The 23,774-nt window shown below is 43.5% G+C and overlaps 1 protein-coding gene across 1 annotated transcript in view; it reads right to left on the bottom strand.

The window, feature by feature from the left end:
- The window catches only part of ank3b (ankyrin 3b), a 614,562-nt gene that overhangs the window by 118,349 nt on the left and 472,439 nt on the right, over window positions 1-23,774 (bottom strand). The window contains exons 26-28 of the mRNA XM_070876860.1: window positions 21,627-21,720; window positions 18,672-18,734; window positions 8,867-8,973 (exon numbers count right to left, since the gene is read on the bottom strand). Of these exons, the coding sequence (XP_070732961.1) occupies window positions 8,867-8,973; window positions 18,672-18,734; window positions 21,627-21,720 (264 nt within the window). The remainder of the gene's footprint in view (window positions 1-8,866; window positions 8,974-18,671; window positions 18,735-21,626; window positions 21,721-23,774) is intronic.

The following is a 23,774-nucleotide window of genomic DNA, read 5'->3' as shown; positions in this document are numbered from 1 at the left end:
CTTTCCTGGTCTTTCTTGGCTCAGTACCACACCGTGCCTTTATAAACATTCAGCACTGGGGGAGCGGTTTCAAATTTTTAAACTGTACTTTAAAGAATTTATGTAGCGCCTTTCATAAGAACATAACATAAGAACATAAGAATTAGGAACAGGAGTAGGCCATCTAGCCCCTTGAGCCTGCTCCGCCATTCAACAAGATCATGGCTGATCTGGTCGTGGACTCAGCTCCACTTACCCGCCCGCTCCCCGTAACCCTTAATGGTTAAAAATCGATCTATCTGTGACTTGAATACATTCAATGAGCTAGCCTCAACTGCTTCCTTGGGCAGAGAATTCCACAGATTCACAACCCTCTGGGAGAAGAAATTCCTTCTCAACTCGGTTTTAAATTGGCTCCCCGTATTTTGAGGCTGTGCCCCCTAGTTCTAGTCTCCCCGACCAGTGGAAACAACCTCTCTGCCTCTATCGTGTCTATCCCTTTCATTATTTTAAATGTTTCTATGAGATCACCCCTCATCCTTCTGAACTCCAACGAGTAAAGACCCAGTCTACTCAATCTATCATCATGAGGTAACCCCCTTATCTCCGGAATCAGCCTAGTGAATCGTCTCTGTACCCCCTCCAAAGCCAGTATATCCTTCCTTAAGTAAGATGACCAAAACTGCACGCAGTACTCCAGGTGCGGCCTTACCAATACCCTATACAGTTGCAGCAGGATCTCCCTGCTTTTGTACTCCATCCCTCTCGCAATGAAGGCCAACATTCCATTCGCCTTCCTGATTACCTGCTGCACCTGCAAACTAACTTTTTGGGATTCATACACAAGGACCCCCAGGTCCCTCTGCACCTCAGCATGTTGTAATTTCTCCCCATTCAAATAATATTCCCTTTTACTGTTTTTTTTCCCCAAGGTGGATGACTTCACAGTTTCCGACATTGTATTCCATTTGCCAAACCTTAGCCCATTCGCTTAACTTATCCAAATCTCTTTGCAGCCTCTCTCTGTCCTCTACACAACCCGCTTTCCCACTAATCTTTGTGCCACCTGCAAATTTTGTTGCACCACACTCTGTCCCCTCTTCCAGGTCATCTATGTATATTGTAAACAGTTGTGGTCCCAGCACCGATCCCTGTGGCACACCACTAACAACCAATTTCCACCCCGAAAAGGACCCGAAAAAGCCAATTCTCTATCCATGCTAATACATTTCCTCTGACTCCGCGTACCTCTATCTTCTGCAGTAACCTTTTGTGTGGCACCTTATCGAATGCCTTTTGGAAATTTAAATACACCACATCCATCGGTACACCTCAATCCACCATGCTCACGAGCACCGGACATCGCAAAGCGCTTTATAGCTGATGAAGCACTTTTGGGTTGTAGTCACTGTTGTAGTGTGGGAAACACGGCAGCCAATTTGCGCACAGGAAGCTCCCACAAACGGCAATGTGATAATGACCACATAATCTGTTTTTGTTATGTTGATTGAGGGATAAATATTGGCCAGGATACTGGGAGTAACTTCTCTGCTCTTGTTCGAAATAGTGCCATGGGATATTTTACATCCACCTGACAGAGCAGACGGGTCCCCTTGGTTTCATGTCTAATCCGAAAGACGGCACCTCTGACAGTGCAGCACTCCCTCAGTACTGCACTGGAGTGTCAGCCTAGATTTATGTGCTTAAGTCCCTGGAGTGGACTTGAACCCACAACCTTCTGACTCAGAAGAAAGTGTGTTGCCTACTGAGCCACAGCTGATCTAACAGAAAGAACTTGCATTTATACAACCTCGAGATGCAGAATCAGAGAAGTTTACAGCACGGAAGGCGGCCATTTCTGCCCTTTGTGTCTGTGCCGGCCAAGAGGCTATCCAGCCTAATCCCACTTTCCAGCTCGAGGTCCGTAACCCTGCAGGTTACAGCACTTCAAGTGCACACCCAAATACGTTTTAAATGTGGTGAGGGTTTCTGCCTCTACCACCCTTTCAGGCAGTGAGTTCCAGACCCCCACAACTCTCTGCGTGAAGAAAGTTCCCCTCCAATCCCCTCTAAACCTTGTACCAATGACTTTAAATTTATGCGCCCTGGTTGTTGACCCCTCTGCTAAGGGAAATAGACCCTTTCTCTCCACTATATCCAGGCCCCTCATAATTTTATACACCTCAATGAGGTCTCCCCTCAGCCTCCTCTGTTCCAAGGAAAACAAACGCAGCCTATCCAATCTGTCCTCATTGCTAAGATTCTCCACTCCCGGCAACATCATCGTAAATCTCCTCTGTACCATCTCCAGTGCAGTCATATCCTTCCTGTAATGCGGTGACCAGAACTGCACGCAGTACTCCAGCTGTGGCCTAACCAGTGTTTTATACAGTTCAAGCATAATCCCCCTACCCCCCACTCTTGTATTCTATGCCTCAGCTAATAAAGGCCAGCATTCCGAATGCCTTCATAACCACCTTATCTACCTGGCCTGCTGCATTTAGGGATCTGTGGACATGCACTCCCAGGTCCCTTTCTTTGTTCCTCTACACTTCTCCGTGTCCTATCCCTTTTTCTTGTTAGCCCTCCCCAAATGCATTACCTCACATTTCTCCAGATTAAATTCCATTTGCCACTGTTCTGCCCACCTGACCAGTGGATTGATATCTTCCTACAGTCCGTAACTTGCTTCTTCATTATCAACCACACAGCCGATTTTAGTATCATCTGAAAACTTCTTAAATCATACCCCCTATATTCAAGTCTAGATCATTGACGTAGACCACAAAAAGCAAGGGACCTAGTACTGAGCCCTGCTGAACCCAACTGGAAACATCTTTCCAGTCACAAAAACACCCATCAACCATTACCCTTTTGCTTCCTTCCTCGGAGCCAATTCTGGATCCAACTAGTCACTTTGCCCTTGACCCCATGGGTATTTACTTTCGTGACCATGTAGGACCTTATCAAAAGCTTTGTTAAATTCCATATATACTACATCATATGCACTGCCCTCTTTGACCCTCCTGGTTACCTTCTCGAAAAATTCAATCAAGTTAGTCAGGCACGACTTTCCCTTAAATCCATGCTCACTGTCCCTGATTAACTCGTGTCTTTCTAAATGTCCTTCAGGACTTCTTCCAGTAATGTTTCCAATATAGAGGTTAGGCTGACTGGCCTGTAATTACTCGGTCGATCCCTTTTTCCCTTCTTAAACAAAGGTACCACATTAGCAGTCCTCGAGTCCTCTGGCACCACACCTGAAGCCAGAGAGGATTGGAAAATGTTGGTCAAAGTTTCTGCTATTTCCTCTTTTGCTTTGCTTAACAACTTCGGATACATTTCATCTGGGCCTGGGGACTTATCCACTTTTAAAGCTGCTAAACCCCTTAATACCTCCTCTCTATGTTTATTTCATCTAATATTTCACACTCCTCCTCCTCGAAAGCAATTTCTGCATCACTCCTCTTTTGTGAAAACAGACACAAAGTATTCATTAAGAACCAGACCCACATTTTCCTCCTCCACACACAGGTTACCTCTAATAGGGCCCTACCCTTTCTTTAGTTTTTCTCTTGCTCTTAATGTATTTATAAAACATCTTTGGGTTTTCCTTGATTTTACCTGCCAAAATTTTTTCATGCTCTCTCTTTACTTTCCTAATATCCCTTTTAATTTCACCCCTGGACTTTCGATACTCCGAGTTTCTGCAGTATTTAAGCCCTTGTTATCTGTCATAAACTTCCCTTTTTTTTCTTTATCCAGTCTGTATGCCCCATGACATCCAGGGGGCTCTAGATTTGTTAATCCCATCTTTTTTCTTTAAGGGCACATATTTGGCCTGAACCCTCCGGATTTCCCCCTTGAATGCCTCCCACTGCTCTGAAACTGATTTACCTTCAAGTAGCTGTTTCCAGCCCACTAAAAACAGGCTAAATCACGTCTCAGCTCAGCAAAGTTGGCTTTTCCCCAATTTAGAACTTTTATTCCTGGTCTATCCTTGTCCTTTTCCATAATTACCTTAAATCTAACTGAATTATGGTCACTAGCACCTAAATGCTCTCCCACTGATACCCATTCCACCTGCCCAGCTTCATTCTCTAAAACAAAATCGAGAACTACCCCCTCCCATGTTGCGCTTGCAACATACTGGCTAATGCATTTTAGGAATTCCGCACCCTCTATACCCTTCACACTAATTTTGTCCCAGTTAATATTAGGATAGTTGAAATCCCCTATTACTGCCCTATAGTTTTTGCACCAGAAATTTGCCAACATATTTGCTCTTCTATCTCCCTCTCACTGTTTGGGGATCTATAGTACCGCCCAGCAGAGTGATCACCCCTTTTTCGTTTTTCAGTTCGACCCATATGGCCTCGTTTGATGATCCCTCTAACATATCATCCCTCCTCACAACTGTAATAGTTTTTAAAATCAATACGGGGACCCCCCACCTCCCTTTTTACCCTCCTCTCTATCCCGTCTGAAAATCCTGTAACCAGGAATGTTGAGCTACCATACCTGCCCTCTTTCAGCCTTGTCTCTGTAATAGCTGTATCATAAGAACATAAGAATTAGGAACAGGAGTAGGCCACACAGCCCCTCGAGCCTGCTCCGCCATTCAATAAGATCATGGCTGATCTGGTCGTGGACTCAGCTCCACTTACCCGCCCTCTCCCCGTAACCCTTAATTCCCTTATTGCTTAAAAATCTATCTATCTTTGACTTGAAAACATTCAATGAGCCAGCCTCAACTGCTTCCTTGGGCAGAAAATTCCACAGATTCACAACCCTCTGGGAGAAGAAATTCTTTCTCAACTCGGTTTTAAATTGGCTCCTCCGTATTTTGAGGTTGTGCCCCCTAGTTCTAGTCTCCCCCACCAATGGAAACAACCTCTCTGCCTCTATCTTGTCTACCCCTTTCATGATTTTAAATGTTTCTATAAGATCACCCCTCATCCTTCTGAACTCCAAGGAGTAAAGACCCAGTCTACTCAATCTATCATCATAAGGTAACCCCCTCATTTCTCGAATCAGCCGAGTGAATCGTCTCTGTACCCCTTCCAAAGCTAGTATATCCTTCCTAAAGTAAGGTGACCAAAACTGCACGCAGTACTCCAGGTGCGGCCTTACCAATACTTATACAGTTGCAGCAACACCTCCCTGCTTTTGTACTCCATCCCTTTCGCAATGAAGGCCAACATTCCATTTGCCTTCCTGATTACCTGCTGCACCTGCAAATTAACCTTTTGGGATTCATGCACAAGGACCCCCAGGTCCCTCTGCACCACAGCATGTTGTAATTTCTCCCCATTCAAATAATATTCCCTTTTACTGTTTTTTTTCCCCAAGGTGGATGACCTCACACTTTCCGACATTGTATTCCATCTGCCAAACCTTAGCCCATTCGCTTAACCTATCCAAATCTCCTTGCAGCCTCTCTGAGTCCTCTACACAACCCGCTTTCCCACTAATCTTAGTGTCATCTGCAAATTTTGTTGCACTACATTCTGTCCCCTCTTCCAGGTCATCTATGTATATTGTAAACAGTTGTGGTCCCAGTACTGATCCCTGTGGCACACCACTAATTTCCAACCGGAAAAGGACCCATTTATCCCGACTCTCTGCTTTCTGTTAGCCAGCCAATTCTCTATCCATACTAATACATTTCCTCTGACTCCGCGTACTTTTATCTTCTGCAGTAACCTTTTGTGTGGCACCTTATCGAATGCCTTTTGGAAATTTAAATACACCACATCCATCGGTACACCTCTATCCACCATGCTCGTTATATCCTCAAAGAATTCCAGTAAGTTAGTTAAACATGATTTCCCTTTCATGAATCCATGCTGCGTCTGCTTGATTGCACTATTCCTATCCAGATGTCCCGCTATTTCTTCCTTAATGATAGTTTCAAGCATTTTCCCCACTACAGATGTTGAACTAACCGGCCTATAGTTACCTGCCTTTTGCCTGCCCCCTTTTTTAAACAGAGGCGTTACATTAGCTGCTCTCCAATCCGCTGGTACCTCCCCAGAGTCCAGAGAATTTTGGTAGATTATAACAAATGCATCTGCTATAACTTCCGCCATCTCTTTTAATACCCTGGATGCATTTCATCAGGACCAGGGGACTTGTCTACCTTCAGTCCCATTAGTCTGTCCAGCACTACCTCCCTAGTGATAGTGATCATCTCAAGGTCCTCCCTTCCCACATTCCTGTGACCAGCAATTTTTGGCATGGTTTTTGTGTCTTCCACTGTGAAGACGGAAGCAAAATAATTGTTTAAGATCTCAGCCATTTCCACATTTCCCATTATTAAATCCCCCTTCTCATCTTCTAAGGGACCAACATTTACTTTAGTCACTCTTTTCCATTTTATATATCTGTAAAAGCTTTTACTATCTGTTTTTATGTTTTGCGCAAGTTTACCTTCGTAATCTATCTTCCCTTTCTTTATTGCTTTTTTAGTCATTCTTTGTTGTTGCTTAAAATTTTCCCAATCCTCTAGTTTCCCACTAACCTTGGCCACCTTATACGCATTGGTCTTTGATTTGATACTTTCCTTTATTTCCTTGGTTATCCACGGCTGGTTATCTCTTCTCTTGCCGCCCTTCTTTTTCACTGGAATATATTTTTGTTGCGCATTATGAAAGAGCTCCTTAAAAGTCCTCCACTGTTCCTCAATTGTGCCACCGTTTAGTCCTTGTTTCCAGTCTACTTTAGCCAACTCTGCCCTCATCCCACTGTAGTCCCCTTTGTTTAAGCATAGTACGCTCGTTTCTGACACAACTTCCTCATCCCAATCTGTATTACAAATTCAACCATATTGTGATCACTCATTCCGAGAGGATCTTTTACGAAGAGATCGTTTATTTTTCCTGTCTCGTTACACAGGACCAGATCTAAGATAGCTTGTTCCCTTGTAGGCTCTGTTACATACTGTTCTAAGAAACAATCCCGTATGCATTCTATGAATTCCTCCTCCAGGCTACCCCCTGCGATTTGATTTGACCAATCGATATGTAGGTTAAAATCCCCCATAACTACTGCCGTTCCTTTTTCACATGCCTCCATTATTCCCTTGATTATTGCCCGCCCCACCATGAAGTTATTATTTGGGGGCCTATAAACTACACCGACCAGTGACTTTTTCCCCTTACTATCTCTAATCTCCACCCACAATGATTCAACATTTTGTTCATTGGAGCCAATATCATCCCTCACAACTGCCCTGATATCATCCTTTATTAACAGAGCTACCCCACCTCCTTTCCCTTCTTGCCTATCTTTCTGAATCGTCAGATACCCCTGTATGTTTAATTCCCAGTCTTGGCCACCTTGCAACCATGTTTCTGTAATGGCCACCAAATCATACCCATTTGTAATGATTTGTGCTGTCAACTCATTTACTTTATTTCTAATGCTGCGTGCATTTAGGTAGAGTGTTTTCATCCTAGTTTTTAAACCATGATTTTTAGTTTTTACCCCTCCTGCACCCCTTTTATATTCAGTGGCCCTTTTTGTTTCTTGCCTTTGGTTTCTCTGCCCTCCACTTTTACTCATCTCTTTTCTGTCTTTTGTTTTTGTCTCCTTTTTGTTTCCCTCTGTCTCCCTGTATTGGTTCCCATCCCCCTGCCATACTAGTGTAACTCCTCACCAACAGCGCTAGCAAACACTCCCCCTCGGACATTGGTTCCATACCCCCAAGTGTCTACCTGTGCTCTCAGCTCATCTGCCTTATTCACTATACTCCTTGCATTGCAGTATATGCCATTTAGTACAGCCAAACCACATTGTTGACTACTTAAAAGCCCTCGTTTCTTCAGTATTTCAAATTCACTTTCTACATTCTTGCTTCTCAAAGAGCTTTTCAGCCAATGAAGTACTTTTGAAATCTAGTCACTGCTCTAATGTAGAAAACACAGCAGCCAATTTGCACTCAGCAAGCTCTTACAAACAGCAGAGATAATAGCCAGATAATCTGTTTTAGTGATGTTGGTTGAGTGATAAATATTGGCCAAGGCACCGGGGAGAACTCTCAGTCTTGAATTGCTTTAATGTCTCATCCAAAAGACGGCACCTACAACAATGCAGCTCTCCCTCAGTACTACATTGGAGTGTTAATCTAGATTTTGTGCTCAAGTCTCTGGAATGGGACCTGAACCCATAACCAAGGCAAGTGTGCTACCCACTGAGCCCTGGCCAATACCAGTCAAGGTTTAGATTGCTGTCTGAATTTGTGCCTTTGTAATAGTACTAAGTTTTACTTTTTAAGCGTGCATGGCTTCATTTATCCTTTTGACTTTACAGGGTTATACACAATGTCTTGAACAGGGAAGAGACGAGAGAGGAATTTGGACAACAATGAGCCAAACTTGGTCAGCATCCTAGGTATACCCAGAAAGCATAAATTGTATAAAACTACTCCAGGTGCTACGGCAGAGATACTGAATGGACTTTACACATCAGTTTTTACAAAGAAGAATAGACAAATTCCAGTCATAGTAAATAGGGCTAAGTGATCCCCAGCACATGGAGCCTGAGCTGGGGTGGGGTGGGAAAGAGAAAGGAGCTTGTTGGAAACAGCTACACCAGGGAATGGCAAAGCACAGGTGCATAGCTAGGAACTTCCACCAGATTGGGCCTTGATTTCAAGTGAGTGGTCAGGGAGGGGGTTGAGCAGAACTACATCCAACTAATCGGACAGGACAACCCAAAGCTTCACGTTTCTTTTGCTCCAGAGGTGCGGTCTTAGTATCCAGTAATGTGACTGCTGTCGTGGGAAAAAACATGAAAAGGAAAAAATCTAAAATTTAGTCAGCATGAACATTTCTAGATGTGAAGATTTCATGCATAGTGCTGGATAGCGTGGACTGCAACCTACCCAGAATGGATGGGGCTGGAAACAAGGTTGACGTTGTCCAGTGTATCGGCCGTCCAGCTGAACCTTTTCAAAGAGTCGCTGTCATACTCCCTAGAAACTGCGAGGTGCTATGACAAAAATGTTGAGAGGAAAAAAAAGAGTCAAGAAAGTAAGATCTTTTATATATCAAAGCCAGTTAAAAAAAAAAGACAGTGATTACTTTTTCCCTCCAAAATTCAGGGTTTTAAAGAATTAGGAACACAGAAAATGGAGTAAGGGCATTTAACCTCATGAGCCAGCTCTGCCATTCAATTAGATCGTGGCAGATCTGTAGCTCAATTCCATTTTCCCATCTTTGCTTCATATTCCTTGAAACCCTTACCCAACAAAAATGAACACAACTAACTTCAAAAAACAGGAAGGATTATTGCACAAACACACTGCGGGCTGAATCCAGTGGTGTTGAGATGGTGAGGCACGTGGCCAGGAGGAAATACATTTCAACAAAAACCTGTGATATTAAACCTTCACTTGCTGCTTTGAAAAGCCTGCGCTCACAAAATGGCTAACCCAGATTTATTTGCAACTGCAACATTAAAAGGACAGTAAAAGGGATAGCGCTTGTAATAGGAAAATGCTACAGGCCACCAAACAATCAAAGAAACTGGTGCAGTTTTGTGGAAGATGATGAGTGGCAAGTCTTCAGTTGTAATCCTGGCAGATTTCAATCTTCCTCATAGTGACTGCACTGCACAATGGGAACAGTCTGCATTTGAATGAGAATTTATTGAAATTGCGACAGACTTGTTTCTAAAACAGTACATTAAGAAACCCACAAGTGCGAATGCAATACTAGATTTTGTTTGAATGAATGAGGAGGGACCAGCGAGCAAGAGGGAGAATTTAGGATCTAGTCATCACAATGTTCTGGGTAGACATTAGGGTGGAAAACAAAAGGAAGCCAATTAAAATGCTAAATCTTAAACCAGCTGATTTTAACGGGATGAGAAAAATGGTTCAGAGATAGTGGCAGGAAAATGGAATCGTTTCAAAGGGATAGTTTTAAGATGTAAAAGGGATTTATCCTTGAAATAGGTCAGGAGCAGAAAAAAGTGAGTAAGACCAGTTTGGCTTGGTAACAAATTATGAAAGGCTTTAGGGAGAAAGACAAAGCATATAAAACATTTGAATGCTCAGGAAAGGAGCAGGATAGCGAGATTTATAAAGATAGGATGTGGGATACCATGAAACTGGGGGCTGCAAGTGCAAACCGATGAAAACATTAAGAACAAAACATTCTTTAAGGATGTCAGGAGTAAACAAAGGGTGTAAAGAGTGATTGGCCCTCTAAAACATGACAATGGGGAAGTGATGAAATTAATGAAGTTTTTAAACTGTTACTACTTTCAACTGTTTGCACAAAAGAAATGGGAGGATAAATGCCAGAATTGCGGTACAGCTTAAAGGTGAATATAGACTGAAAATGTTTTAAGTCATAAGGAGAGGACATATTGGCAAGGTTGTTAAAAGTCAAGGTAGATAAGGCTCCTGGCTCTGACAACTTTCATCCCTGGGTACTGAAGGAACTGACTCAGACGATCAAGAATCCCCTTGTGGTTATTTTTCAAAGTTCATTGGGCTCGGGCCAAACCCCAGAGGATTGGAAAATTAAAAATGTGACTCACATCTTCAAAATAGGGACGGGGTGAACCATCAAATTAAAGACATGCAAGCCTTACTTCCACTGTTGGGAACATGTTTGAAAGTATTACGAAGGACAATATAAAAAGAGCACCTTAAGGGACACACAAGTTTTATTAGCAGAAAATCATGCTTGACTAATTTATTGGATTTCTTTGAGATGACGACAGATGGGGCAGAGACAATGGATATTTTCTACCTAGATTTCAGGAAGGTACTGGGAAAGGTCCAAATTGCATAGTATAAATGGGAATGTATGAAGCGGATTGGAAAATAGTTGGTTGGTAGACAATACAGTGCATGGGAAGGTATCTGGTTGGGAGCCAGTTAGCTGTAGGAGTGTCACATGACTCAATGTTGGGGACACTGGGGTTTATAATTTTTTAATAAATGATTGAGGATGGAATTATGACTGAACTGTCCAAATTTGCAGATAATGGGAGCAGTGGCAAATGATAAATATCAATAACAGCTTTATAGCCAAGTGGGAAATGCCTTTTATGCCTTGACTGCCACAATATAGATCCAGAGTGATTTGTGAAGTTGGAGTGGTCAGGAAACCCAGAAATGCGGTTAAGTAACACAAAAATCCTGCCGAATTCTACAGCAGGATCTCATTTAATTATTTTTGTCTGTTTCCCAGATTGAGAAGCTGTCTCACAAACAGGCAGGAAAGCCTGTGATGGTCGGCCGTAGCTGGGGAGCTGGGAGGAGGCATGGTGAGATCGTGGTTGGAAAGTCGGGAGCAGTAGATCGTGGAAGGTCGGGGGGGCGGGGGGGATGGGACATCGTGGATGGAAGGTCGGGTGGGGGGTTCATGGTTGGAAGGTCAGGGGGAGGGGTTCATGGATGGAAGGTCAGGGGGAGGGGCTCATAGATGGAAGGTGTGGGGAGGAGTGGTTCATGGTTGGAAGGTCGTGTGGGGAGGAGTGGTTCATGGTTGGAAGGTCGTGTAGGGAGGAGTGGTTCACGGTTGGAAGGTCGTGTGGGGAGGAGTGGTTCATGGTTGGAAGGTTGTGTGGGGAGGAGTGGTTCATGGTTGGAAGGTCGTGTAGGGAGGAGTGGTTCACGGTTGGAAGGTCGTGTGGGGAGGAGTGGTTCATGGTTGGAAGGTTGTGTGGGGAGGAGTGGTTCGTGGTTGGAAGGTCGTGTGGGGAGGAGTGGTTCATGGTTGGAAGGTCGTGTGGGGAGGAGTGGAAGTTCATGGATGGAAAGACAGGAGGGGTGGGGGGCTGGGGACATTGTGGTTGAAAGGTCGGGGGGGGGGGGGTTCAGGGGGTGACCGTGGATGGTAGGTCCTGCTGGATCCATCCCTTCCCGCCTCCCTTCAGCTGCCCCACGAAACCCACGTTGGAGACATTAAATTCAAAGCTAAGTAAAATTCAATGCAAAAAGACCTCGTTAACGTCTCATAAGGATGTTAATTGCCGCAGCAGGGTTACTTACAGCCATACAAATGAGCCTCCATTAAATCCGGAGGTGGGCATGTTGGAGCCAGATCGTGATCTAAAAAAATAACATTTTAACTACCCACCCAATTTACCATCCCCCGCCCCCCTCAATCTGTCTCACTGTTGTGGAAAACAGACAATATATAAAAGTCCACAGGCAATAATAGATAAAAGGATTATAGGCTTTACCACAATGAGAGTCCACAAAGGACAGGAAGTCAAATTGTAACAGCCAATATTTTGAATATACAGGTATCTCATTGATTTGCATTCCATCGCAACCTAATTTTAGAGAAGTCTGAAACAGTGATGATACATCTTTTTCAAGGCTGAATACTGGCTGTTAGTGCAGCACCTTCAACGTAGTGAAATGTCCCAAGGCGCTTCACAAAATCTGACACTGAGCCAAACGAGGAGACATTAGTCATCCACAGCTAACTAAGGAAATAAGGGATGGTATCAAATTAAAAACAAGGGAATACAATGTGGCCAAGACTAGAGGGAGGCCAGACGATTGGGAAACTTTTAAAAGCCAGCAAAGAACGACTAAAAAAATGAAGAGAGGGAAGATAGATTATGAAAGTAAACTAGCACAAAATATAAAAACAGATTGTAAGAGTTTCTACAGGTACATAAAAAGGAAAAAAGCGGTTAAAGAGTTGGTCCCCCAGAGGATGAGACTGGGGAATTAATAATGGAGAATAGGAAACTGGCAGAGACGTTGAACAAATATTTTGTATCGGTCTTTATGGTAGAAGGCACTAAAAATATCCCAATGGTGGATAATCTAGGGGCTACAGGGAGGGAGGAACTTAATACAATCACTAAAGAAGTAGTAACTCGGTAAGATAATGGGACTAAAGGCGGACAAGTCCCGTGGACCTGATGGCTTACATCCTAGGGTTTTAAAAGAACTGGCTGCAGAGATATAGACCAGCTAGCCTAACATCTGTCATTCGGAAAATGCTGGAGTCCATTATTAAGGAAGCAGTAGCGGGACATTTGGAAAAGCATAATTCAATCAAGCAGAGTCAGCACAGTTTTATAAAAGGGAAATCATGTTTGACAAATTTTCTGGAATTCTTTGAGGATCTAACGAGCAGGGTGGATAAGGGGGAACCAGTGGATGTGGAGTATTTGGATTTCCAGAAGGCATTCGATAAGGTGCTACATAAAAGGTTACTGCACAAGATAAAAGTTCACTGAGTTGGGGGTAATATATTAACGTGGATAGAGGATTGGCTAACTAACAGAAAACAGAGTCGAGTTAAATGGGTAATTTTCCAGTTGGCAAACAATAACTAATGGGGTGCTGCAGGGATCGGTCCTGGGGCATCAACTATTTACAATCTATATTAATGACTTGGATGAAGGGACCGAGTGTAATGTAGCCAAGTTTGCTGATGATACAAAGATGGGTGGGAAAGCAAATTGTGAGAAGAACACATAAATTCTGCAAAGGGATATAGACAGGCTAAGTGAGTGGGCAAAACTTTGGCAGTTGGGAGTATAATGTGGGAAAATGTGGGGTTATCCACTTTGGCAGAAAAAACAGAAAAGCAAATTATAATTTAAATGGAGACAAAGTGCTGCAGTACAGAGGGACCTGGGGTCCTTGTGCATGAAACACAAAAACACATAGATTGGGCTAACCAAACTGGAAGCAATACGGTGGAGGAGGATTTTCTGGAGTGCATAAGGGATGGTTTTTTAGACCAATATGTCGAGGAACCAACTAGGGGGGAGGCCATCTTAGACTGGGTGTTATGTAATGAGAAAGGATTAATTAGCAATCTCGTTGTGCGAGGCCCCTTGGGGAAGAGTGACCATAATATGGTGGAATTCTGCATTAGGATGGAGAATGAAACAGTTAATTCAGAGACCATGGTCCAGAACTTAAAGAAGGCTAACTTTGAAGGTATGAGGCGTGAATTGGCTGGGATGGATTGGCGAATGATACTTAAGGGGTTGACTGTGGATGGGCAATGGCAGACATTTAGAGACCGCATGGATGAACTACAACAATTGTACATTCCTGTCTGGCATAGAAATAAAAAAGGGAAGGTGGCTCAACCGTGGCTATCAAGGGAAATCAGGGATAGTATTAAAGCCAAGGAAGTGGCATACAAATTGGCCAGAAATAGCAGCGAACCTGGGGACTGGGAGAAATTTAGAACTCAGCAGAGGAGGACAAAGGGTTTGATTAGGGCAGGGAAAATGGAGTATGAGAAGAAGCTTGCAGGGAACATTAAGACGGATTGCAAAAGTTTCTATAGATATGTAAAGAGAAAAAGGTTAGTAAAGACAAATGTAGGTCCCCTGCAGTCAGAATCAGGGGAAGTCATAACGGGGAACAAAGAAATGGCGGACCAATTGAACAAGTACTTTGGTTCGGTATTCACGAAGGAGGACACGAACAACCTTCCGGTTATAAAAGGGGTCGGGGGGTCTAGTAAGGAGGAGGAACTGAGGGAAATCCTTATTAGCCGGGAAATTGTGTTGGGGAAATTGATGGGATTGAAGGCCGATAAATCCCCAGGGCCTGATGGACTGCATCCCAGAGTACTTAAGGAGGTGGCCTTGGAAATAGTGGATGCGTTGACAGTCATTTTCCAACATTCCATTGACTCTGGATCAGTTCCTATGGAGTGGAGGGTAGCCAATGTAACCCCACTTTTTAAAAAAGGAGGGAGAGAGAAAACAGGGAATTATAGACCGGTCAGCCTGACATCGGTAGTGGGTAAAATGATGGAATCAATTATTAAGGATGTCATAGCAGTGCATTTGGAAAGAGGTGACATGATAGGTCCAAGTCAGCATGGATTTGTGAAAGGGAAATCATGCTTGACAAATCTTCTGGAATTTTTTGAGGATGTTTCCAGTAGAGTGGATAAGGGAGAACCAGTTGATGTGGTATATTTGGACTTTCAGAAGGCGTTCGACAAGGTCCCACACAAGAGATTGATGTGCAAAGTTAGAGCACATGGGATTGGGGGTAGTGTACTGACATGGATTGAGAACTGGTTGTCAGACAGGAAGCAAAGAGTAGGAGTAAATGGGTACTTTTCAGAATGGCAGGCAGTGACTAGTGGGGTACCGCAAGGTTCTGTGCTGGGGCCCCAGCTGTTTACACTGTACATTAATGATTTAGATGAGGGGATTAAATGTAGTATCTCCAAATTTGCGGATGACACTAAGTTGGGTGGCAGTGTGAGCTGCGAGGAGGATGCTGTGAGGCTGCAGAGCGACTTGGATAGGTTAGGTGAGTGGGCAAATGCATGGCAGATGAAGTATAATGTGGATAAATGTGAGGTTATCCACTTTGGTGGTAAAAACAGAGAGACAGACTATTATCTGAATGGTGACAGATTAGGAAAAGGGGAGGTGCAAAGAGACCTGGGTGTCATGGTACATCAGTCATTGAAGGTTGGCATGCAGGCGCAGCAGGCGGTTAAGAAAGCAAATGGCATGTTGGCCTTCATAGCAAGGGGATTTGAGTACAGGGGCAGGGAGGTGTTGCTACAGTTGTACAGGGCATTGGTGAGGCCACACCTGGAGTATTGTGTACAGTTTTGGTCTCCTAACCTGAGGAAGGACATTCTTGCTATTGAGGGAGTGCAGCGAAGGTTCACCAGACTGATTCCCGGGATGGCGGGACTGACCTATCAAGAAAGACTGGATCAACTGGGCTTGTATTCACTGGAGTTCAGAAGAATGAGAGGGGACCTCATAGAAACATATAAAATTCTGACGGGGTTAGACAGGTTAGATGCAGGAAGAATGTTCCCAACGTTGGGGAAGTCCAGAACCAGGGGTCACAGTCTAAGGATAAGGGGTAAGCCATTTAGGACCGAGATGCGGAGGAACTTCTTCACCCAGAGAGTGGTGAACCTGTGGAATTCTCTACCACAGAAAGTTGTTGAGGCCAATTCACTAAATATATTCAAAAAGGAGTTAGATGAGGTCCTTACTGCTAGGGGGATCAAGGGGTATGGCGAGAAAGCAGGAATGGGGTACTGAAGTTGAATGTTCAGCCATGAACTCATTGAATGGCGGTGCAGGCTAGAAGGGCCGAATGGCCTACTCCTGCACCTATTTTCTATGTTTCTATGAGTATGCAGGTACAGCAAGTGCTCAGGAAGGCAAATGGATATTGGCCTTTACCTTTATTATTATTGGGGGATGGAGTATAAAAGCAGAGAAGTTCTGCTGCAACTGTACAGGCTATTGGTGAGGCTACACCTGGAGTACTGCGTACAGTTTTGGTCTCCGTATTTAAGGAAGGATATTGGGAGGCTGTTCAAAGAAGGTTCATTAGGTTGATTCCAGAGATGAGGCGGTTAACTTAACGATAGGTTGAGTAGGTTGGGCCTATACACATTGGATTTCAGAAGAATGAGAGGTCATCTTATTGAAACATATAAGATAATGAGGGGGCTCGACAAGGTGGATGCAGAGAGGATATTTCCACTCATGGGGGAAACTAAAACTAGGGGACATAGTCTCAGAATAAGGGGCTGCCCATTTAAAATTGAGATGAGGAGGAATTTTTTTCTCTGAGGGTTGTAAATCTATGGAATTCTCTTCCCCAAAGCTGTGGAGGCTGGATCATTGAATATATTTAAGGTGGAGATAGACAGATTTTTGAGCGATAAGGGAGTAAAGGGTTATGGGGAGCGGGCGGGGAAGTGGAGCCGAGTCCATGATCAGATCAGCCATGATCTTATTGAATGGTAGAGCAGGCTCAAGGGACCAAATGGCCTACTCCTGTTCCTAGTTCTTCTGTTAGGACAGGTGAACAAGGGTTTGGTCACAAAGGTAGATTTTAATTAGCATCTTAAAGGAGAAGAGGAACGAAGAGGTTTAGGGAGGGAATTCCAGAGCTTAGGGCCTGGACGGTTGCAGGCACGGCCACCAATGCTGGGGCAAAGGAAGTGGGGGATGCACAAGAGGACTGAGTTGGAGAGCTCCGAGGGCTGTAGGGCTGGCGGAAGATTACAGAGGTAGGATGCGGCGAGCCATGGAGGGAATTTTAGATGCGAGGCATTAGATCAGGAGCCAATATAGGTCAGTGAGCTCTTATGCGAGGTCAAAAGCATTGACCATGTGCTACTTTATTACTCCAATATCATTACAGTGGGAAAAGTACACTACATAAACCTAAAGGACAATAAACCTAAAGGGTAACAGAGACAAATCTTTCCAACATAATTCTTAATTCAATTGAGTATTTTGAAATCTAGTGCTTTAATTCAAAAGGCATAATTATTGTAGGATTACGCTGCTCAAGACTTTTAAATGATGCACATTTCTTTTCAACATTTTACAACGGTAAAAGAGCTGTACATCTATACAACTGAAAATGAAAAAAAATTCTCGTGTGTGACTACTGTGATGTTAATTACTGTATCTCAGGCAGGTCGCCAGGTGGCAAGCTTTAACTTCTACACAATGCTAACAATCCATTCCTCCTGGGAAGAGAGGAAGGATTTATTGAGGAAAAAAAGTGAAAATGTGGGTGGGGGGGGCGGGGGGGGAGAGGAATGCATGCCATCTTCAGGTTGATAGGCGAGAGTGGCGATACAGAATTTACAACAAACTCAGGAAAGCGTGGGCAGGAACATCAGCAGGTACAGAGGGGTGGGAAGGTTGGGGTGGATGAGCGGCGAGTGTTTGTGGCGAGATGCGGTGAATGTTTGTGGCGGAGGAGTGGCGAGAGATCGTGGCGGAGGTGCGACAGATGAGGGTACGGGGCCCAGAAGAGCCGAGGGCCCAGGGGCAGCACGGGCCAGCCCACACTGCGATGTGTGCGTGCACTTGGTCTGTGCAGCAGAGCAGGTCTCCAGTCGTCTTGGTTAATCCTTGCCACTGGACCAAGGCCTAGCTTTGCCAAGCCCATGTGGTGGCTGATATGCAACGGCCACCACACGTTAAAAAAATCCACTCACAGGCATCTTCCACCCCCTCAATTGGAGTTCAGGACTGGAACATCGGGTCCTTCATTGAAACATCTGTGAACTCATGTGGAAGCAAGTCATCCTCGGTCGAGGGACCGCCTATGATGATGATGATGACGACACTAATCAAATCATGGATTTGGAAAATCAACACAATGCAAAATACCATTTAGACAGAAAGCAGGTGATTGGAGCTAGGGTAAGGTGTTTCAAAATAATGAGAGGAGTTGATAAGGTAAATAGGGGAAAACTGCTTCCACTGGTCAGAGAGTCAGGAACTAGAGGGAATAAATTTAGGATCATCATAATCAGAACGAAGGGTTTTTTTTTAAAAACACAGATGCTTCTTAGCTCATGCAATGTCCTACCAGAAACAGTGGTGGGAACAGAATCAACAATAGTTTTTAAAAAGGAAAGTGGATAAATATTGGCAAAAGAAACATTTTAAAAGGATACATGGAAAAGGCAGAGGAATGAGATTAAGTGGAATAGCTTATACAAGATGTCAGCACAGGCACGGTGGGCTGAATGGCCTCTTTCTGTGCTGTAAAACTGTATGATCCTAACCCCGTAGGAAACTAAAAGGTTTATAAACGAATTAAACATTAGGCCCGACAATTTTTGTTTGAAAAAAATTGCAATTGTGCAAATGTAAAATATAGTTAACTTTAACCTGGCTGGCTTTAATCAGCAAGCTAGCAGAAAGCAATTGCTTACCTTCAGTGAGTTGCTCACTATTGGTCCACCCATGGAATGTGCAAGCTCTGGTTGGAAACCCTGCTGAACCAGGAGGAAAATAGAGTTGCCCTTTAACCTCAAAAGACTCTCTCAGGAACCTGGGAGTTGGCAAGTATGAAGGCTGTACCAGCAGACAGAAGTAGCGCTTTGGCAAAGGTTCTTTAACATTTAGGGATATGCAGCCTCCACTGTTACCGATCCCTGGTTTGAGTTTGCATGCATGCCCGAGACTGCAACTATAAGGTTTAACACAATAAGAGGAAGAGGTTCTCTCTGCGTAGTTAAACTGTAAATGTCCTTTATAAATCCACTTGCAATTTTACTACACACAGAGCAAGGCTGTCTCCCAATAAGTTGAAAAAAAATCATCATCCCTCAGACATCACATTCCACTTCCTCCCCAGATGATGAGCTGTTCCTCTGGTGACAGGGAGGGGCAAGTAACTCACTCCCATTAATATGAGTGGCCACAAAACGATTGCTATTGAATTTGTCCGACAAATTGTTACGGTAGTAAGAGTCAGGAAACCTTCTACATTCAACAGAAGGGGCTCCACAGTTCATTCAGCAAAAGTTAATGAATATGTTAAACTGTCTAGGTTTCCTATGAACTTATAATAATTACAATTGATTGTTGAAATGTAGTTTCTTCTTTCTCTTTACTCTGGCTTTGCAGCAATGCTATCAAGCAAGTGTAGTAATTATTAATAAAACGATGTGTTCCTTGTCCCAGGTGTTCAAGATATAATGCATTACCCTGTAACAGCTTTATCTAACATTGGGAGGGTTTCCAACCAAGATTAAAGCCATCCAACGTGTCTATTGATTCTTGGCATTGAATATTTGGAGCTTAGTTTTTCATGCATGTACTGCCAGATTAATTTGTAGTAGTGTATTTCATTCCAGGGCATATTATGGGCAAATGTTGAAAACTTATAACAGGAGGTCCTAAAGGTACAGCTTGTTGCCAAATATCTGAACATCAATGTTTTGAGCTGTACAAGAACAACTGGGTGTTAGAAAAGTGTTGCATTACTGTGTAAAACTTCTGCACTTTTTACTGCACCTCTCAACTCATCAGGCATGTCCTCTATCAGACCCACCCACTTCCAATTGGTTCTTCTACCAATCTTTCCCTCCAGTGATAGACAAGCACCTGGTACTCGTAGAAAGTGGGGGCTCCGGGGGAACACAAGAAGTAATGGACTCTTAAAATAAGTTATCAACCACCGAGATCTTCAGTTGTATGGTGTCAGCAGCTTGCACTGAATAATGTTAGAGGCATTATTTTGATCTTAATTCAAACTGGCAGCTGCTAGTGTTTAAAATGTTGTCCCGAGATTCCATGCAAGGTTTTATAACCACCTTTATATTGCAGAATCAATTTTACGAGAAATAGTCTCCGCAACGTACGGAGGTATCCGATCATCTGGACTCTGCCTGAATTATAATGAGGCCGTTTCCAGTAGTAACTGAGTAGCAGCAGCTCAGGTATACAATGACGATGTACACTGTTGTTATGGTACTGGACTGGCGTCCCGAAAGTCATGAGTTCAAATCCCACCATGGTAAGTTGTGAAATTGAATTCAATAAATCTGGCATAGTAAAAATTGGTTCACTAATGTCCTTCCTGGTGTGACCTACACATGACTCCAGTCCCACACTATGTGGCTGACTCCTAATGCCCTTTGAGGTAACTAGGGATGGGCAATAAATACTGCCTGGTTGGTGTCGCCCACATCCAAGAACAAATATCCTTCCCCTGCCTTGAGAGAATGTCAGCGGTGGGGAGTTGGGGATCTAATGCAATACAGGCCAGCAATAGAACGATGCAGGCACCAAAAGTGCTGGGGCTGGAAAACGTGGCAACGTGCGCCATGAAACTGGGATTACTGTCACTCGTTAATATAAAGGGGGTATTTGATAAGGTCTATTTAGATTGTGGATGGCTAAGTTTACAGGAGGAATGTATGAATGACTGCTATGCTTCATTATTCGGATTTGTGAAGGATTATTAAAACTGAGTGTTACAGTACACAAATGATGGAATAATGAGGTGACCCTGTCAGAAGAAAAGGGGTAGTCGGGATGAAAAAACTCCAACTCCTTAGAGAATCCATGCGAAGGGCACTTTTTGTCACCTTACTCTCAAATTGCTTATTGTTAATGTAAGCTGGGAATTATCTTTGCCCAGCGTCATTATCTCTCATCACAGCAGGAGAAGCCAGTGGCTGAAGTGTCCTGCCTTTGATGAACAATGGGGCTTTATCATCCCAGACTTCTCTGGAACAATACAAGAAGAAAAAGGGACTTTTATGGATTGAGCTGTTCCCGTAACAACATGGTGCATCGTTAACAGCAACAAGTGTTTTCCATGTTCCTCCAAATATTGTCGCAGCAAACTAAACGTAAATCAAGGAGTGGCTGAGGGCTTGCTGCAAATTTAAAATCTGATGAATGTTATTTTCTGACTGAACTGCAGTCAAAAGGGTTGGCAGTTTGTGAAAGGTTGATAGAACTATTCGCGCTCTGAATGCTTTAGAGAAAAACACATCTGATCCAATCTAAGTTCACGCATTAAAGCAACTAACAAGGCCTTTAAAAATCAAATTGGTTGATTGAGTGGCTTGTTGAGAAAGGAGCATCCATTAAGTCAATGCATCTTCAACATATACTCAGATATATCAAACAGCAAAAACACAGTGAGCACTTGGACGATAAGGCAGCAATTTCCTCCCTCGATGGATGTCAAAGTCAAACGGTACTTCTGTTAGTCTGTGGCAACACCTAGCCATGTAATGTGAAAGACGAGCTGTTGTTTGCTCCGGTGCCACACACTACATTGAAAGCATAGCCAGCGTCATTTGATGTTGTACTCTAAAGCATGCGATAAGACAGTTTCACAGGCATCTGCCATTCAAATCTGCACTTACCGACTCCTTGGTCAGCTCTTCAATCATGATGCTATCCCTTGCGTACGGACTTCTGTTCAGCGAGTACGACCTATCCGAACTGAAGGAGCGGAGGCTGTTGTGTTTACAAGTTACCAATCAAGGGGTAGATAATCAGATGGGCAGAGGGGAGAAAAAAAACTCATTAATGCATGCAGCTTCCAGGGGGGGTGGGGGGGGGGTCATGAAAGGAAACCCACCAACAGCACCCAAAAGAAAACACAACAAGAGCAACAGAAAAAAGAAACCGTTTTGCAGAGAGATAATTTGAAGCAGGTCAAAAGGCAAAAGTCTTTGTTTTGATGAACTCAAACAAAAAGGTTGAAATTACCAAAAAGGAGGGACCCAAACTGACACTGAACAAAACCTGTCTCCCGCCTGCCCCACCCACATTTGATACTGCGTGATTACCATGGCATTAGCATTTCAGATCAGGTTTAAAATTGGCTGCAAAACAGGGACTCTCATCTAAAGCCCGATTGCAGCTTAAGGGAGGTGTGTACTTCATTAACCCTTTCAATAGCCGAGAGCTGGACTGTTCAGCAAGCAAGTTGTGCATTAGTCAGATTCTGCACTTTCAAGCAGAAACAATTTTATGATGGCATTTGTGTGTTAAGAGACTCAATGTGAATTTGAATAAATGAAAAACCTTTGCGATAATTGAAAATTAAGGATCTGCTTTCTTAGATCTGTTGTATTACCACACCTAGCTCTGGTAGAGATTAAATCTGTGAGGCTAAATGCATTGCAAACCAGCTGCATAAAGTAACTTGAAGTCACTGCTCAGCTTGTGTACTAACAATGCAGTAACAACTTGCATTTATATAGCACCTTTAACCTAGGAAAGTGTTCCAAGGCAGTTCACAGCAGCGCAATCAGACAAAATTTGACATAAGGAGATATTAGAACAAGTGACCAAAAGCTTGGTCAAAGAGGTAGGTTTTAAGGAGTGTCTTAACAGAGAGAGAGGTTGAGAGGCGGAGAGGTTTAGAGAAAGAAGGGGACAATATCAATCAAAATTGTCCCAGCCAATGTTGGTACAACTGTTGCTTCTCAGTCAGGACTGCCCCATAATTTACTTTGAAAAGATTGGCACTGGGCGATCAGATTAACTCAGAGCCATTTCACCTGGGATGATTTGAAAAAGAGTTGCAAACCACAAAATATTACTTGCATTTTTTCCCCTTCACCCAAAACTTTAATTTGGGTTTCAATCTGAAGGATTCTTAAAACTTTTACATTTTTGGTTCTTTTGAAACAGTGACAGAACCTCAAAAATGGGCAACGGTTCAAAATAGTTTTCAAAATGGTGGTCAGTTTTTCGCAAAGAGTGACATGACTTTCTGAAATTTGTCTTTTTAAAAATAAAACTACTGTGATGAACTTAAGAATAAGCTTTCGGAAGAAAGTGACTTGGTCTGGAACCCTCAGGTAAAAGCTGCCCACAGTGTGGTGCTGGCAGCTGGTTCTGCTCCAGGGCAGTCCAATTCTGGTCAGTGTGTACGCACACCACAGATTAACGCAGATACAACTTGATTCTTCTTTACACGTGGTGTTCAAACTCTGCACAGAAGTTTCCATCGCTGGATGGGCAACAGGAAATAGAAAAGACTTCCCATTTATATCGTGTCTTTCACAACCTCAGGAACTCCCAGACTGCTTTATAGCCAATGAAATACATTTTTTGAAGTGCAGTCACTGTTGTAATGTAGGAAACACGGCAGGAATTTGTGCACAGCAAGGTTCCCACATACAGCAACGTGATAATGACCACATCATCTGTTTTAGTAATGTTGGTTGATAAATATTGCCCAGGACACAGAGGAGGGCTTCTCTGTTCTTCGAAATAACAGCATGGGATCTTTTAAGTCCACCTGGGTCTCGGTTTAACGCCTCATCTGAAAGATGGCACCGCCGACAGTGCAGCACTGCAGTGGAGTGGTCAGCCTAGATTTTCTACGCAGAGTTTGAACACCACATGCAGAAGAAGAGTAGAGTTATATCTGCTTCGAATCGCGGGTGTGATTCTTTGTATGCACACTGACCAGGTTTGGAATGCCCTTGAGTTTCTGCGCACATCTTCTGACTCAGAGGTAAGAGTGCTACCCACTGAGCCACAACTGACACAAT

This window comes from Pristiophorus japonicus, chromosome 3 (assembly GCF_044704955.1).
Source record: "Pristiophorus japonicus isolate sPriJap1 chromosome 3, sPriJap1.hap1, whole genome shotgun sequence".
NCBI classification, from domain to species: Eukaryota; Metazoa; Chordata; class Chondrichthyes; family Pristiophoridae; genus Pristiophorus; species Pristiophorus japonicus.
Note: the sequence above shows the minus strand (reverse complement) of the source record. Positions and strands in the feature narration are given on the sequence as shown.